Source organism: Mesoplodon mirus (assembly GCF_964341445.2).
Source record: "Mesoplodon mirus genome assembly, chromosome: 4".
Lineage (NCBI taxonomy): Eukaryota > Metazoa > Chordata > Mammalia > Artiodactyla > Ziphiidae > Mesoplodon > Mesoplodon mirus.
Window position 1 is genome coordinate 57,769,861 of NC_138979.1, and position 18,457 is coordinate 57,788,317.

At 37.3% G+C, this 18,457-nt stretch overlaps 1 protein-coding gene across 3 annotated transcripts in view; it reads left to right on the top strand.

Annotated features, from left to right (window-relative positions):
• MAP2K5 (mitogen-activated protein kinase kinase 5) overlaps positions 1 to 18,457 on the top strand; it is a 257,859-nt gene that overhangs the window by 100,167 nt on the left and 139,235 nt on the right. For all 3 annotated transcript variants that reach the window (XM_082618875.1, XM_082618876.1, XM_082618877.1), the window contains 2 exons: positions 9,352 to 9,413; positions 15,062 to 15,110. In XM_082618875.1, coding sequence (XP_082475001.1) covers positions 9,352 to 9,413; positions 15,062 to 15,110 — 111 coding nt within the window. The remainder of the gene's footprint in view (positions 1 to 9,351; positions 9,414 to 15,061; positions 15,111 to 18,457) is intronic.

Sequence of the window (18,457 nt, forward strand, 5' to 3'; positions counted from 1 at the left end):
ATACATATATAATTTACCATATTAGCATTTTTAAGTGTGTAGTTCAGCAGCATTAGTGCATTCACATTACCATGCAACCACCACCGTCCATCTCCAGAACTCTTTTCATCTTGCAAAACTGAAACCCCATACCCATTAAGGCATAACTCTCCTTTGCCTCCTACTCCCAGCCCCTGGTAGCGAATATTCTACTTTCTGTCTGTATGAGTTGGGATACTCTGGATACCTCAGCTAAGTGAACTTGCACAGTATTTGTCTTTTGGGGACTGGCTTGTTTCACTTTTCATAATGTCCTCAAGATTTACCCATGTTGTAGCATATGTCAGAATTTACTTTCTTTTTAAGACTGAATAATATTATGAGTAGTTTTTTAAATTACCAACCAGTATCTTTATTAGTTATAGTTATAGGTTTATTCAGAATTTCTATCTCTTCTTGAGTCAGTTTTGGTACTTTGTGGCTTTCTAGAAGTTTGTTCATTTCATCTAGATTATCTAATTTGTTGGTAAACAATTATTCCTAGTATTCCTTTGTAATCATTTTTATTTTGGTAAAGTCAGTGTTAATGTTCTCTATTTCATTCCAGATTTTATTAATTTGAGTCTTACCCCTTTTTCTCTTGGTCAGGGTAGCTAAAAGTTGATCAGTTTCTTTGTCTTTTTCAAAAACCAACTCTTGATTTCTTTGATGTTTCTCTGTTGTTTTTCTATTGTGTTAGACCTCTGGTCTAATACTTATTAATTTCTACTAGCTCTGTTTTTAGTTTGCTCCTCATTTTCTGTATTTTTAAGCTGTGAAGTTAGGATATTGATTTGAGATCTTTCTTATTTAATGTAGGCGTTTGCAGCTATACATGTCCCTCTAAGCACCTCTTTAGCTGCACTCTAGAAGTTTTGATATGTTGTTTTTTTCATTTTCATTTATCTCGAAGTGTTTTCTAATTCCCCACAAAGATAATCCCTCTGATTTCTCTTTTGACCCATTTTTATTTAGGAGTGTGTCATTTTCCACATTGAATTTGTCCTTCTGTTGCTGATTTCTAATATTCCTTAGAGGTCAGAGAACATGCTTTGTATGATTTCAGTCCTTTTAAATTTATTGAGGTTTGTTTTATGCCCTAAAATATTGTCTGTCCTGGAGAATGTTCCATGTGCGCCTGAGAAAAATGTATTCTGCTGTTGTTGGGTGGAGTGTTCTTTAGATGTCTGTCAGGAGTAGGTGGTTTATGGTGTTAAGTATTTTATTTCCTTGTTAATCTTTAATGCAAATTGTTCTATCTGCCGTTGAAAGTGGGTATTGAAATGGGTATTTTTTGATTGTCTGTTTCTCCCTTCAGTTTTGTCAGTTTATGCATCACATATTTTGGCATTCTGTTGTTAGGTGCATGTATGTTTGTCATTGTTATATCTTCTTGATGAATTGACTGTTTTATCATTATAAAATGTGTTTCTTTGTCTCTAGTCACAGCATTTGCCTAAGAGTCTATTTTGTCTAATTTAGTATAGTCATTCCGGTTCCCTATCGATTACTGTTTGCTTGTTATGTCTTTTTCCATTGTTTATTTTCAACCTATTTGGGTCTTTGAATCTAAAGTGCATCACCTATGGGCAGCATAGAGTTGGATAATTTTTTTATCCATTCTGGCAATCTCTCATTCAGTTAGAGTGTTTAATTCATTTACATTTAATGTAATTAATGACAAGCTAGAATTTATATCTGCCATTTTACTATTTGTTTTCTTTAAGTCTTCTTTTATGTTCTTCTGTTCCTTCATTACTGCTTTCTTTTATATTAAATAGATATTTTCTAATGTACTGTTTAAATTATCTTGTGGTTTCTTTTACTGTATTTTTAAGGTGTATGTTTGGTTTCCCTAGAGATTACAGTTATCATCTTAACGTATTCAGATTAATATCAACAACTTATTTCAGATTAATATCAACTTCCTTTCAGTAGCGTACAAAAGCTTTGCTCCAGACTTTATTTTATATATCTGTGTGTGTGTGTATATATAGATACACAGAGAGAGAGAGAGAGAGAGAGAGAGAGAGAGAGATAGTGAGAGAGTGATTTGTATATATGTGTGTATGTATATGTATGTATATGTGTATGTTTGGGAGGGTGTGTAATTTGCCTCTTTATTGATAGCCTGTATTTGGGAAGACATCATCCTCATACTTTAGTTCCTTACAGACGGTTTCCTTTAGTTATATGGATGTATATTAACATAGCTGATTAAAGATTTTTTTCCAGTAAGTCCAACATCTGAGCTTTTTTAGGGACAGTTTCTGTTGATTACTTTTGTTCCTGTGTATGGGTCATACCTTTTTGTTTCTTTACATGTCTCATTTTTATTGTTGAAAACTGGACATTTTAAATTATATAATGTGTTAACTCTAGAAATCAGATTCTCCCTCATCCCCAGGGTTTGTTTTTGTTGGATATGTTTCTTTAGTGACTTTTCTAAACTATTCTGTAGTGTTTCTGTCTCCAGTGTATAGCCACTGAAGACTCTTTCAGTTAGCTTACTGGTCAGCTAATGATTAGGCAGAGATTTCCTTAAATGCCTGGGGCTAATAAGTCTCCCAGTCTTTGCTGAAGGGTTCTGAGTGTGTTGGGGCACACCTTCAGTACTCTCCCACTCTCAGAGAGGGATAAGTCTGGTACTCTCCCACCAGTTGATAACTCTGCCTTAGTCTTTGCTTCCTGCTTGTGCTGAGCCTCATGTTCAGCCCAAGGTGACTGCTGAAAGCCTCCTCCAGGCCTTCCTGAGCATGCACATGGCCTTGTGCATGCATATATCCTAGATTCCCAAGAATATGTTGCAGCTTTTCAAAGCCTCTACTTTTTGTTTTTCCAATAAATCTATTTATTTATTTATTTATGGCTGTGTTGGGTCTCCGTTACTGTGCACAGGCTTTCTCTAGTTGTGGCGAGCGGGGGCTACTCTTTGTTGCAGTGCACAGGCTTCTCCTTGCGGTAGCTTCTGTTGTTGTGGTGGCTTCTGTTGAAGCACAGGCTCTAGGCCTGTGGGCTTCAGGAGTTGTGGCACTCAGGCTCAGTAGTTGTGGCTTGTGGGTTCTAGAGAGCAGGCTCAGTAGCCGTTGCACATAGGCTTAGTTGCTCCGCAGCATGTGGGATCTTCCCAGACCAGGGCTTGAATCCGTGTCCCCTGCATTGGCAGGCAGACTCTTTTTTTTGTTGTTGTTTGTTTGTTTGCGGTACACGGGCCTCTCACTGTTGTGGCCTCTCCCATTGCGGAGCACAGGCTCCGGACGCGCAGGCTCAGCGGCCATGGCTCACAGGCCCAGCCGCTCCGCGGCATGTGAGATCTTCCCAGACCGGGGCATGAACCTGCGTCCCCTGCCTCGGCAGGTAGACTCTCAACCACTGCGCCACAAGGGAAGCCCGGCAGGCAGACTCTTAACCACTGCACCACCAGGGAAGTCCCTCAAAGCCTCTATTGACAGCTCATTCCCCAGCTTTTCCTTTTAAGACTTTTGGTTAGCCTATTGTTTACCTAAACTGTTATCCGCCACCTCAGTAAGTTACAGAGTTACTTGATTGCTTCTAATTGTTTTCAATAAATGCCCCTAAGGAAAAGATTTTTTGTATAAGGTGTAAATAAAGACAGCATTGCAAGTGGGGTCTTCCAGGGAACCCCCAAACAGGTCAGAAGTGAAACTTTTTTGAGAATGTGGATATGAAGGAGCACCAAATCAGTTCTGCCTGTGCAGTGGCTATCAGGCTGCTGGAGTTTACTGTGATGGCAGGCTGCTGGTTTTCAAGGCTGCACTGAAGCTGGAGATCAGGCAGTGGGAATAAGGCAAGTTAAAATGCCACAAGCTTGCTGTTCTTACCAAGATTCAAGCGTTGTCCTGAATAAACAATTTTGGGGTTGCTACAATCCTTTGGCTAATTTCAAGAGTTCTGAACAAGTTGATTCTGACAATTTTTGTCTGTTTTTTCATTGCTTTTGTGGAGAAGAGAATTTTCAGAGGACCTTACTCTGCTGTTTTCAGTGATGTCACCTTTTAGTTACATTTTAATACTTTAAGTCCTTATCTTAAAATATTCACTTATAACCTATATTTAACCTCTTTTTTTGGGGGACTTCTCACTCTCTTGACTTGAGCTGCCTGAAGCCCTTCTCCTACTGCTGTTGGCAGCTTCCCTTTACTCCACCCTAACTGGTTCCTGAACACAAAAATTTCCTACTTCTTAAGTTTTGTTCTCCCATTCCCATCTTCTCTGCTATTTCCCATATCAGCTCCTGTAAAACTTTATTACCCTCCCCCAGATTTTACCTACCTCTTTCTCATTTAGAGACAACATAGACTATCAGGTATGAGCTCTCATAATTCCTTGCTTTTCCACCTATAGCTTAGCAACAACTGCACACACCTGATCCACCTCTCACATGAAAAGCTGTTTAAGGTCAGTCCCTTTACATGTGCATCCCCTTGGTAGAGTTTCTCCATTAACCAACCTCTCTCTTTTGGACCTTCATTCTCTCTGTAATAAACAAAATATTCCTCAAAAATACATGGACCAAAAACTATGTGCCATCCTCTATCATTCCTTCTCTTCCCTTCCTATCTCAATTAAACTTCTCGAGAACATTGTCTCAACCCTAGTTCTGTTCTGTTAGTGTAAATTCTCATTATTTATTTTAATCTTATATTAGTTGTTTATTTCCAAGTAGTAATTGAGCACTTTCTTTCAGACAGTGTTCTAAACTTGGGGGACAACAGTGAACAAGACTTAATCCCTGTTGGCATGGGGCTTAAATTCTAGAAGGGGAGACAAGAAACATACAGCACACTCTCAAAGAGGGATATGTCTAGTTAGAAGCTAAAGCAGGGTAGATGATGACTATTAAGGAGAGGAGGTGCTATGTTGCAGGGGTCCCCAACCTCCGGGCCATCGACCAATGCTGGTCTGCGGCCTGTCAGGAACCGGGCCTCACAGCAGGAGGTGAGCGGCAGGCGAGCAAGCAAAGCTTCATCTGCAGCTCCCCACTGCTCCCCATTGCTCACCTTACTGCCTGAACCATCCCCACACCCCACCCTCCGTGGAAAAATTGTCATCCACAAAACCAGTCCCTGGTGCCAAAAAGTTTGGGGACTGCTGCTATACAGGACGGTCAGGGATGGCTTCTTCTTCTTTTTTTTTTAAACTAAAAAATTTTTATTTTATTTATTTATTTTTTATACAGCAGGTTCTTATTAGTTACCTATTTTATACATATTAGTGTATATATGTCATTCCCAATCTCCCAGTTCATCCCACCACCGCCACCCTCACCCCCCCACCACCACTTTCCCCCCTTGGTGTCCATATCCTTGTTCTCTTCGTCTGTGTCTCTATTTCTGCCTTGCAGACTGGTTCATCTGTACCATTTTTCTAGATTCCACATATGCGTGTTAATATACGATATTTGTTTTTCTCTTTCTGACTTACTTCACTCTGTATGACAGTCTCTAGGTCCAAGGGATGGCTTCTTTATGGGAGTAGCATTTTAGCAGAGACTTTAATGTCAGTGAGCCAGCTCAGGGAAGGTCATGGGGAAGATCTTCAAGGCAGAGGATCAAGTATAAATGCTCTAAGGTGGGAAGCAAGCTTGGTGAAATCAGGCCCCACAAGAAGGCCATGGTGACTTGAGAGTAGTGATGAGAGGACCTGGGGCCAGACAGGAGGCCAGAGAAATAGGCAGAAGCTAGATTGTGTAGGCCTTGTAGGTCATGGTGAAGAATTTATGTTTCAGTCTGAATTTGTTAGGTTGTATTGGAAGGTTTCAAGTAGGGGAGTGATGTGATAGGCCTTCTCATTAAGTCAAAATTAAATTCACGGGCTTCCCTGGTGGCGCAGTTGTTGAGAGTCCGCCTGCCGATGCAGGGGACGCGGGTTCGTGCTCCGGTCTGGGAGGATCCCACATGCCGCGGAGCGGCTGGTCCCGTGAGCCATGGCCGTTGAGCCTGCGCGTCCGGAGCCTGTGCTCTGCAATGGGAGAGGCCACAACAGTGAGAGGCCCGCGTACCGCAAAAAAAAAAAAAAAGATTAAATTCACTCAGAAATACCCAAATATAGCATCTCGGAATCTGTGTACATGTATTCGGATTACCATCATGGGAATAAGTTGTTTCCCCCAAAACCCATGTTGCAAAGAAAGAAATGGCTCTTTATTTTTTTCAACTGGAAGAGACGAAGAGAGTTTCTGAAATTTTTGCTTGTGGCTCCAGATTTCAATTTTGTTAGTATTAATAATAATCATGATCATTTTAAGGAAAATGTTGGGATGAATGTGAAACTAATGTTGCTTGTTCATTTACTACATATCTGTTTATCCCACATGCAAGACACTACTTTATGTTGTAGCCCTGTATTAGGATAAACACAGACCTTACCCCATGAGTTCTTTTGGCTTAATTACATGAAGATGATAGCCCCAGTTCATCAACAGAAATGTGTAGTTGTTTGGCAGTTGACATGGAGTTTTTGCTATTCTGTTAGCACTCTTCCTCCCAGTTCCCATGGTGGATAGTGGCATGCAAGGAAATGACTGGCATGGGATGATCTGAGGCCAGGGAACCTGAGGAAGTGACAGGTCACAGAGAGTAAACCAGTGACCTTGGAATCATGAGGAGAAGGTTCAAAGCAACCATTCAACAGATAAACAAGTATCTATATGCCTTGAATATCAATGCCTCAGCTAACATTAAACTACCTCTCTGAGTATGTGTCATATAGTAATATCACATTGCAGTGAGACTAAAAAGTTCACCTGTGATTCTCAAGCTATGTGATGTTATGGGGAAACCTTTTAGATCTTTACAGTTCAAAGGTTCAGATCTTTTCCGAGTTCTGGCATCAATTGACTCATGGCTGTGACTAGAACACCTCTGTCAAATAAACTCATTGGGCTGATCTTTAAGGTCCCTCCAGCACTAATGTTTGATGATTTGATGAGTCTAAAGATTGCCTAGGCCTATAGGATAGAAATGATAGTAAAACTCAGTAAAAATTCAACGGAAAACCCTCTGCCATTTTTAGCCTGGTAAGAGTTATTTTAATTGCATGAGAACTCATCCAGCTTAGTAGGAACTATTGATTCTAAGTGGATCTGCCACAATTTTTTTTTGCCTCTGACAGTATCTCTCTCTAATGATTATGTCAAGGACGAGATGAATCTGTGATGACACAAAGCCAGCTATGTAAAGATTTATCCATATGGATAGCTAAGGAGAGTGGGATATAACTGAGATTAAGTAGATATTTAGAAAAATCAGTGAATTACCTCAAAATGGGATTCTTTTTTGGCTTGTTCCACTAATAATGGTGGTAATGTAATCTTTGGTTTTTTGATTTAGCTTGTTGACTACTATCCATTTAGCTAATTAAGCCCTGATTTATAGCCTATGTAAAAATAAATCTTCTTTTAGCATTTCTTAGTAGTGTATGTGAATAGATTTGCACCTCCTAGTTTTGAGCCACTCAAGCTGTTCACTTCATAAGGGATTGGCCCACTAAACTACATTTCTGAGGATTCCAAATACCAACATGTAAAGCTTGATCTTCTTGAGATTGTTCTTCCTTGCAACTTCCAATTCATCTGAAAGATCGATGAGAACATGAAATGTTTTTTCTACTGTGTTTTCACTTTTCTTGCATCTATAATAAAAATGCCATTTTAGTAAATAAAGATGGCTCACCTCATTGCAGAAGTGTCTTTTTTTCATTCTCTTCCCAGTAACACCCAGAACCAAAGCGTAAGGTGTACTAACACTGTGGTTTTCCAGCTTCTTGTCAGAATCTGGAAACTACAAGCCAAAGTTAATGAAAGAAGTGATCATTTTCCTGCTTTAAACAAGATAAATACAAAGCCAGTATCTTTATATATATGGAATATATATTGATATAATATTTTTTACAGGGAAAAATAATTTTTTCTCTGTTCAGCTTTAGGAAAACTTGACATAAAAATAATTATATTTGCAAAATAGACTTAACTGCATTTGAAAAGGATAATATACTCCATGTTAACATCTTACGAGGCATACTTATAAAGCATCCAATGGTAAAATTGTTACATATGAACTTTTAGCCTCTGATAGAAACAAAAATTGTTTCTCAAATATATTGGATAATTCCTTTATGGAACTGAAAGACTGTACACCTCACCTTGACTCAAAGAAAGGTTATTATATGTGGTTAAAATAGTTCTCATATAATCATATCATTAATATGAGTAAAGTAGTGGTTCTTTGCATATCTTCCTGAAATTCTTATACTACTTGTATAAGATTAAAAATGTAACAAGCATACTCAAATTTATACTTCCAAATGAATACTGGTTCCTTTGAAATAATTTCCTGGGAAAGTTATGCCGTTATTTTAATGATGTTATTGTTGCTGCAAATGGTTTGCAGTCCCTTCTTTTGAAACTGTCTTCAGAGCAACTTAACTTAGCTGATAAAATTCATGGCGATTTAAATTTATTTATTTATTCATCTGACAGATATTTATTGAATATGTACTCTCTGTTAGTTGTGCTGATTTCTAGGTTGATGAAAATTAAAAACAAACAACATGACCCCTGCCTTTATCATGTTCACAATCTAGTGATTTTGTTTTTTGGAAACCACCAAAAGCTGAATTTGGTAAAGGTGAAGGATGTCAGTGAATACCATTTTAGTGAAAAAATGTTATGACATAAGGAGGTTTTTTTAACCTCATAAAGTGGTTTTCAAAATTGTATCAAAGAGAATTTCCAGAAAAGAAAAAAACATTTTGTTCTAAGATAGTATCTTTGGAATATGTTGATTGCTTGTCATGGTACCTAATTTGAAGGGTAACATTCATTTGATAGATGTTGACATAACTATTTTACTTTATTAGTTTTTATGTGTATTTTGAATTTTATACGTACCAGCTTTTGTTTGGTTAATATGAAAATTCTAAGATAGGGTCCTGGTTTACCTTTGAGAAAACTGTTAACACAAGCTAGATGCCTAGATATGATTGTCCTATTGACCTTTAGTTTTGTGTATGTATTTAAGTTTACAAAAGTACAGATTCTTAGCCTGTCCTTCACTACTTTCCTTCAGTTTTTACATGTGTATGATTATACACTTGAGAATAAAATGGAAGTATCTAGTTATGCTTCATCTGGAAGTATGATTATGTCATAAATATTGATAAAATTGGACTAAAAAGCTAATTTTACCCTAGACATCCAGTGCATGATGTCAGTAGAGAAAAAGAAGTCTCACAATGGATCCACAGAGGAGGGGCCCAGTGCACTTTTCTAGTAGTTTCATTTGTTGTAACACAACATGTTTGTTTCTACAGGGGGATCTTTGGATGTATATAGAAAAATTCCAGAGCATGTCCTTGGAAGAATTGCAGTGGCGGTGAGTATATGGCTTCAACTCTATAAAATTTGGGTGATTTAATCTCTATAGTCAAACATTATTCTCCTTATATCCTCAGGATTTTTTTTTCTTTTTCTTCAATCTATGCTGACTGCCAGGGCCTTCTTAACTCTCTTACCATTTTTGTCCTTTCTTCTTTTCATAGACCAACCTACAATAATGACATAGACACATGACAGTTTTCAGGCTTATGGATATTTCTTTTTTTGGCCACGCCATGTGGCTTGCAGGATCTTAGTTCCCTGACCAGGGATCGAACCCGGGCCCTGTCAGTGAAAGGCCAGGTCCTAACCACTGGACTGCCAGGGAATTTCCTGCATATTCTTACCTGTTCTAGTTTCATGTATTTGCAGGGACCTTACTACTCTTGTTAACCAGTAAAATTTCCATGTTCTTTGGAAAGAAAGCTGTTTTAGGGACATTTTGTAGTTATAGGCATATGATTAGAAAATACTTTAAAAGCCTAAATTATTAAAATAAAATCATCTATAACAAAATAGTACTTTAGTCTTAAAGATTTTTGCAGACTTTTTATGTACTTGGTTTTTAATTTTTTCACCACGTATATCTGGAATTTATACCTTTGTGATTTCCTCTTTTCTATATTCACTAATTTAAACTGATGAACTGTATCAACTAAATTAACATTACTGTATAAACTCCAGATTTCAAATTTGGAATAACATAGGCTAAACAGTGTCTAAGAGAAGTCGTGGGTGGTGTAATAGTAAACAGTTGCTAAACTAAAGGCACTCTGATAACTTAAGCAGTTTAGTGCAGAACAAAGTGATTATACCATGTACCATTTAATTAAATGGCTGATTTTCACATTCATTATACATCAAACTGACAACACAGATCCTTTAATCCAACATGGACACTTATTTAGTCTTAGTTCATTGTAATTCACAGCTTTCCTTTTTTCTTTCTAATTATTAGTGAGAACTGCCCAGGGTGATGAGAACTTTCCTTCCTGATGCTATTGCTGCTAAGTAGCTTCTAATCTACATGTTTAGGTAGATGAGTATGAAATTTGACTACTTAAAGCACTATTTTAGATGAAACTAAAAATGTTTCATTTCCTCTTTTAATCTCGGGGGGAATGAATGCTTTGTGGCTTTTGGCAGTTCTTAGCTCTAAAGTTTAAAAACATATATATTAAAGGGCAAAAAAAAAAGGAGGGATACCAATTGAAAAAGCAAAAAGTATATGAGTTCTATACTCAATTATCTATCAAGCTTGGCTAAAATAGGAATCTGCCTTCTTCAGTAGAGAAGCTTGTTCTTCCTGGATTTCATAAATCTTGCCTCCCTCTTGTGTAGGGCAGCCACACAAGGCCATTGGTGTTTTCAATTCTACTGGAGTGGGAAGCCTGTGAAGTGAATGGAGTCAGGAAAAAAAAAAAAAAAAAATCCAGCTTCAATGCAGGGCTTACCTAATTGAAAATATGACAGTGATTTTAGTGAAAGGCATTTGAAATAAGTGCTAGCCAAAGCATTATTTGTATTTAACCCTTACGTTTTAAAATATGAGGCTTTTTTTTTTTTCTAAAATGTGTCCAATTTCACCAGCTTTTATGGCTTATCAGGTCATAGTAATGAAAATTGCCTGTGGCCAGAGTAAAAAAAAAATGCTTTTGATAACTTTACTCTTCATCTGCCACTTTTTATAAACTCTGCCAGGGCCTAATAATACTTCCAAAGTGTGTTTTTTTAATGAAATTTTAGTAGACTACAAAGTTGGTTAATCCTTTGTTGCAGCTAACAAACACCAGTGGAAGGGTTCTACCAATCAAAATAAGACTAGCAGATTGATGGTTTGTAGGACACGATTTGTAAAGTAAATGTTCTCACAGCCTGATTGGGTTCCCAGTACCCTTGACCATCACTCCTCTAGTGTTCTGAAGACAGCATCAACATCATTCCCTTGAGTTCCCTCAGGGAGGCCAAGGAAGCACATGGGTTCTTTTGCCAAGTCAGAAAGAAACAGAATCAGGAGAGAGGAGGGAAATAGGTGTATATTGAGTACTTCTTTATGAAAATCATTGATAAATGTTTTATGTACAAATATTATGTCATTTACCCTTCACAGTAACTCTATAGATGATTGTACATACTTTATACAAGTGCAAGATGAGGTGTAGAAAAGTTAAACAGCTTGCCTAGAGATATCATGTAGCTATCAGTAATAATTAGAACCCAGGGCAGTTTGACTCCAGGCCCCATGCTCTTTCAATCTGGTTTCCTAAGAAAATGAGAAAAAAGAAGAGGAAGAAATGAACAGGAGAATGAGGTTTAAAAGTAAAAAAGAGAAGTATGAATGAGAGAATACTAGAGTAACACATACAACTGCTTCAGATTCTTTTCATGTCTTAGAACCATATCTAGGCATCTCTTCCTCCCCAGAGTAACTTTATTTTCCAGGTTCTAATAGTCTGGCATGCTATACAGGTCCACAGATCCAACATTCATTACAGGATAGACCCCTGTCAGCCTTTATGATATGTTGTTCAAATTTTCTCTTGATGCATGTATGGCAAGAGAATATTTTCCCAGAAAAAGAAATCCATATAAACTGGTTGATTTCAGCCTTACAGCTTGCTCAGTGATTTTTATTACTTTCCACTGGAATCTGGTCTCCTATAAAGAGGAATGCCTTTCTCCCTTTCCCTGCCATCTAACACATTTTATTTTTCCTCTCATTTTTGAAGCAGTGACACTGTGTACTGTATTTTGAGTGCTAATGTTGATTGAAGTTGTCCCTGAAAGGCTGTGCACTTGACATGTCAAGGAGTGAGTGACTGACAGCAGATATAAGTACTTTTAGTGTCAAGGCTTTGTCAAGTCGTTGTGAAACCTAGCTTACTGAATACCAATAATACCCCTAGATTTTCAATGGACAGATTTCTAGCTCCCCATGCATTTATTCTTCTTCTAAAGGAAAATGTAGTCTATTTTGATAAAGTTGGAAGAATAATATTTTCTTTTTGAATCTCCAACAAAACTTATAAATTTAGCAAGTATCATAAAATCAATATTTGTTTTACTTTTTCTCTGCCTGATAATCTGAATATGGTGGATTGCCTTCCCCTGTGTGTTTTCTGATTATTCATTTTCTGTGGGACAAATTTTCAGTGGTGAGTTATCTTTAATGGGAGAGCTTTAAAATATGCAACTAAGCCTATAAGTTGAGAACTTTAACCCTATTTCCAGAGCTCAGAGGGTGATTACTTCCAGCTAAATAAGATGACGTTGTCCTACTACTCAGAGGAAAAATTGTTTTTATTATTGATGTTATTTTTATAAGCATTTAAGGGAATATTTTTGTCCTGTTTCTTCCTTCTGTGTTAGTTATTCCTATTTTCATATTTTCTTTTTTTACTATCTTACTGTTCAGAGTACATGTGTTTTATTGTAATGCCACTTATTCTGAATCCTGGAAGAAATCATTTGCTATAGTTATGTATTCTGTTCTCTTAAAATAGAAAAATACATCACAGAATTGATTATAATGCATTAGCAAATTTTTCAGGAGTTCATTCCACTCAGTGAGAACAATTAAAATATGTTAAATTCTGCTCAGCCTTAGTTGATATAGATTTTATCTTCTTCTAGACCTTTAGTATTTGGAAATCGGGTTTTTCCCTTGGCATTTCTATTTTTAATATTGCCCTTGGTCTTTTTTGATCAACTAAAATCCTTGCATATTTAGCACCAACCCTCTTTTCATCATTCTCAAGGTATGTAAATTACTCGGTTACTTCTCATAATGGTAGTTTTTCTTTTTCTTATATTCCTGACTCACCTAAAAATTTCTATAATGATGGGTACTTTAAAATTCTTACAGTAAATTTTTAATAATGGTGTGTTCATTGTATCTGATACCTAATTATGAATAGTCAACCTTGAAATTGGTAAGTTCACACTCGTGTGCATACAGGGTCAGTGGGTATGAATAAAAACATATGCATCTCCTTTTACAGCTATTTCTATATAAAGATTTTTAAAGTTTTTAATGATTAAATTTCCCACACAGAAGGTAGCACTTATAACCCATGTACTTAGGGTCTTGGAAACATCTTCTCTTCAGTACCTTATTCAACTAATTACTCTTAACTCAGTCTGTTAAATTAAAAACATCTAAAATCTAACTCAGATGTTTGTATTTTCTCATTTTATTTCTTTTTTTTTTTTTTTTTTTTTTTTTTTCGGTATGCGGGCCTCTCACTGTTGTGGCCTCTCCCGTTGCGGAGCGCAGGCTCCGGATGCGCAGGCCCAGCGGCCATGGCTCACGGGCCCAGCCGCTCCGCGGCATATGGGATCCTCCCAGACCGGGGCACGAACCCGTATCCCCTGCATCGGCAGGCGGACTCTCAACCACTGCGCCACCAGGGAGGCCCTCATTTTATTTCTTTTACTTGCCCTTTCAATATTGTCTACATGATTCCACACATACTTGCATCAGTCAGACTGGCTTGTGAGGATCATCGTCTTGATATACTTTGTTGTTTCCTACCCTAATATCATTTAAAATATTTGGGGGGAGACTTTTTAGTTTGAAATTATTTTAAACTTCCAGAAAACTGGTGAGAGTAATACTAAAAATTCCCAAAGATGCTTCACCCAGATTTCCCAATTGTTAACAATTAACCACATTTGATTAAATATATATGTACAGATTTTTTTCCTGAAACATTTGAGAATTAGTTGCAAATATCATGACCCTTTACTCCTAATTATTCCAGGTGTGTATTTCCTAAGAACAAGGACATTCTCTTACATCATCACTGTATATGGATCAAAATTAGAAAATTAGCATTGATACATCATTATTTTCTAATCAACAGTCCTTATTCAGATTTTGCCAGTTGTTCAGTAATACCCTTTATAGACCAAAAGAAAAAAATTTTCCAGTCCAGCATCCAGTCTTGGATTATACGTTGCATTTAGTTGTCATGTCTGTTTAGTCTCTGTTAATCTAGAACAGTGTCTCAGTGTTTGTCTTCCACGACCTCGATATTTTTGAAGAATGCACTGCCCCAACATTCTGATCATATATTTTTACCTTGGCTTGAATGCTTTTTTCACTTTTCTTCACATCAATTGAATCTGTCACTCAGGGCCTGGCACTTTGGTAAAGCCTTCCTGACTACTGTCAGGGGAAGCGGCCTTTAGTCCACCCATTGCCCTCATTAGTTAAGTTTTTAAAAAATGTCTCTCCTTGGTCATAAATGTCATGACTTAAAAAAATTTTCTTTTCATGTACAGAAGTATAGAAAATAAGTGAAAATCTTTGTCCCTTTTTCCTGTCCCTCTCCTTTCTGCCCACACCACCACTGAGAACTTCGTCAGTGGACTTCCAGGTCATATTATGTGAACACATATCCATTTCTTTCATTCATCGTACCTTATCTTCAGAACACTGTGAGCTTATTAAAGGAAGGAACCTGTAGCTTATACATTCGGTGTCCCCATAGCGCCTGACACAGAAATGGGAGATGTTCAATAAATGTGTGTTGGTTAACAGACTTTGGAAGGAAGAAATTACGGCTGATATGACTATGTGTTTAAATGTGGAAAGTTCCTTATAAAAACCATCATTGTCCTGTTTTCTCTTTCTCAATTTAGGTCGTTAAAGGCCTTACTTATTTGTGGAGTTTAAAGATTTTACATAGAGGTATGTACTGGCTTACAAGCTCTGATTTAATTTGGGGTAGGGTGGGGAGCTCTCCCTATACCTTGATTTTTTTTTTTTTTTTTTTTTTTTTGCGGTATGCGGGCCTCTCACTGTTGTGGCCTCTCCCGTTGCGGAGCACAGGCTCCGGATGCGCAGGCCCAGCGGCCATGGCTCACGGGCCCAGCCGCTCCGCGGCATATGGGATCCTCCCAGACCGGGGCACGAACCCGTATCCCCTGCATCGGCAGGCGGACTCTCAACCACTGCGCCACCAGGGAGGCCCTATACCTTGATTTTTAAAGTGAATAAATGATCTAATATTTAAGCCAGGTGGTATATTTGGTAGTCAGTAAGATGGCTGCTTTATAAATGTTACTTAAAATTTTTTTTCTTCCTTAACTACTCTTATTTAGATTATAAACTTGGTATTGTATTTTTGTGAATAATGTTTACTAAACATGTAAAACGGTGTTTTTCATAGTATTTGGAAATGACAGGATCTTATTTTTCTTAACTCTAGTTAATTGCAAAACCTTCACGTTCTATACAATTGCATCCCTTCCTTTTATTAACATTTCAAATATCCTCATGCATTGTTGCTTAAGAGATTGCTTTACATACCTTGAAAGTGAAACTTTAAATAAGGGATTGGTAAGTGTATCAGCAATTAGTCTCCTAGTCTATTAACAGAACACATGAGAAGAATAATCAGATAACTGTTGAATGTTGCAAAAGGAACCTCCCTTTGCATTTTTTAATATTCCCAAAATGTCTGAATTCATTTGGAAGTTGGCCTAATGTTACTAACTACTGTTTAATTTTACACTTCTGCTCAGCCTAGCTTTATGCACATTTGGAGAATGCAGCAACATACACATTAGATGTGATGAAAGGAAAGTTTTGTGGGGTTTTTTTTTAAGCTATAAGGTATGAGAGAGAGAAAACAACTGATGTCTTCAATTGTAGTATCACATCTGTCACTAAGGGTTTTTTTTGTTGTGGTGGTGGTTTTAATATCCTAGTGATTCCAAATTTGTGCTTAAATCTTCCTTCCTCTTTTGAAAAGGGTATGTAGATTTTGACAAGCAAAACTTTCAATTCAGTTCTTGAAGGTGTTTATGCTGATTAAATGGAATCATAAACCAAGTTTTTCTTTAAAGCCAGTCCACTCTATTTCTCGAGTATATAGTTGGTACACAATGTAGATATAGGGAGAGTGAGCTGAGTGTGTATTATTCTTCCTGGGAATAAATAAGCATGTGAATACATCTGGTGGGTGAGAAAAAATGGAGCATTTTCTCCTGCAAGATTAAGAGAGAATGGTCGTTAACATAATATGACTTATATTGCTTCAATGTACTCCCACCTCCCCACACTCACCAACTCATAAAGTGGTTATAGCCATTTTAATAGGAATTAACACAGTGGTCAATTCTTGTCATTTTATTGATTTTTATGGACGTCTGCTATCCATTTGACAAAGGAACTCAAGGAAGTCATCAATGCTCCGTAGCAAAGCCTTCATTAAAAGGACCTTGCCATGGAAATGCAAATGTTATTTTTTTAATTAATTTATTTTTATTTTTTATTTTTGGCTGCGTTGGGTCTTCATTGCTGTGTATGGGCTTTCTCTAGTTGCGGTGCACGGGCTTCTCACTGTGGTGGCTTCTCTTGTTGCGGAGTATGGGCTCTACATGCACGGGCTCCAGTAGTTGTGGCACCTGGGCTCAATAGTTGTGGCTCGTGGGCTCTAGAGCGCAGGCTCAGTAGTTGTGGCACATGGGCTTAGTTACTCCACAGCATGTGGGATCTTCCTGGACCAGGGCTTGAACCAATGTCCCCTGCATTGGCAGGCGGATTCTTAACCACTGGACCACCAGGGAAGTGTCCTGCAAATATTATTATTAAAGAGATCCTTAGGCTCATCCTGTACTCTGGGCACACAGCATAACTCTGGTTTATAAGAAATTCTCACTAGCGATAACTTTCTGTGAGGACTCTTAGTAGCACTAAGAACTATAGTAGATAGGAAAATACTATTCAGTTATTCTGCAGTCATCTTTGTTTTTCTTCTTTAAAATCATTGGTTTTAGTTTTACTCTTCATCTGGAGGAATAATTGAATTTTTCATTCAAAATGGCATCTTGATGGACATGTTTCAAATGGATTTATGTCTGGATCTAAAAATCAAGTCTAAAGTGTTCATCAGAGTCCTGTACAACCACCCTGTAATCACTGTGGGCAAGTGTGGTTGACCAGACCCTCTCAGAAGTAGGTAGGTCCTTCTCCCCAGCTGTGGTTGCAGTTTGGGCTAAGAAGGGTTCTTTGATCAGTGACGTATGAGGGCCTTAGCGTTTTGACTGATTTTGGACATAGAGGTTTCAAAAAGGAATCCTAAGCCTGTACTTCTCTTTTTAGTCTGTGCTGGCCAGTCCAGTTCCCACAGAGAGTAACCACTATAAAATGCCACTGGTTATGGAATGAAGATATCTGTGAGAGGCTGAGTGGGGATAGTGATAGTGGGCCAGCTGACCCTCTCAAGGGATTTCTGTTTTTAAAATTTATTTATTTAATTAAAGTATTGATTTACAATGTTGTATTAGTTTCAGGTATACAATGTTGTGTTAGGTACAACAAAGTGATTCATTTATACATATATACAGATTCTTTTCCCTTATAGGTTATTACAAAATATTGAGTATAGTTCCCTATGCTATACAGTAGGTCCTTGTTGTTTATTTATTTTGAATATAATAGTGTGTATATGTTCAGTTTTAAATAAATACCAGTAAGTGAAAGTGCATCTGCATCTGTCTAGATGGAAAGACTAATGAATTACAGTGCAGATGAACAGTTATTCCCCAGTAATTATGGGTACTCAGCTATAGAAATAGTATGCTGTGGTAGTATACCTCATTAAACATATAGGTTTAGCTTTTGAGTTTCCTTGTTATTTGTGGAAACTTTTACCTTCCAGATTTAAAAGTACGTGTTTTTACTGAAGAGTAGAAGAAGCCAGGTGTCCCTGAAGAATTTTGTAAGGCTTTGTCCTGAGAAATTTACTCTAGATTGAGTAGTTAACTTAATATTTTAGAGGTTTTGTCTGTATTTAATAACTTGGATTTCATAAAAATAAGATTAAAGATGCCTTTTTATTTACCAAAAAGCTATTTAATTTTGTCCTTGATTAAAAAATTGTAGCTTTTTAGATCATTTCAATTTAAGATCAGAGCTTTTAAGTTCAGCTAAGGCAATTAAATAGGTAATATACTTGTTTATAGACTTTTGATATGTAAGCTTATTGCTGTACCTTCTTAAAAGCACATATCCTCATTTTTGCTTTCTTG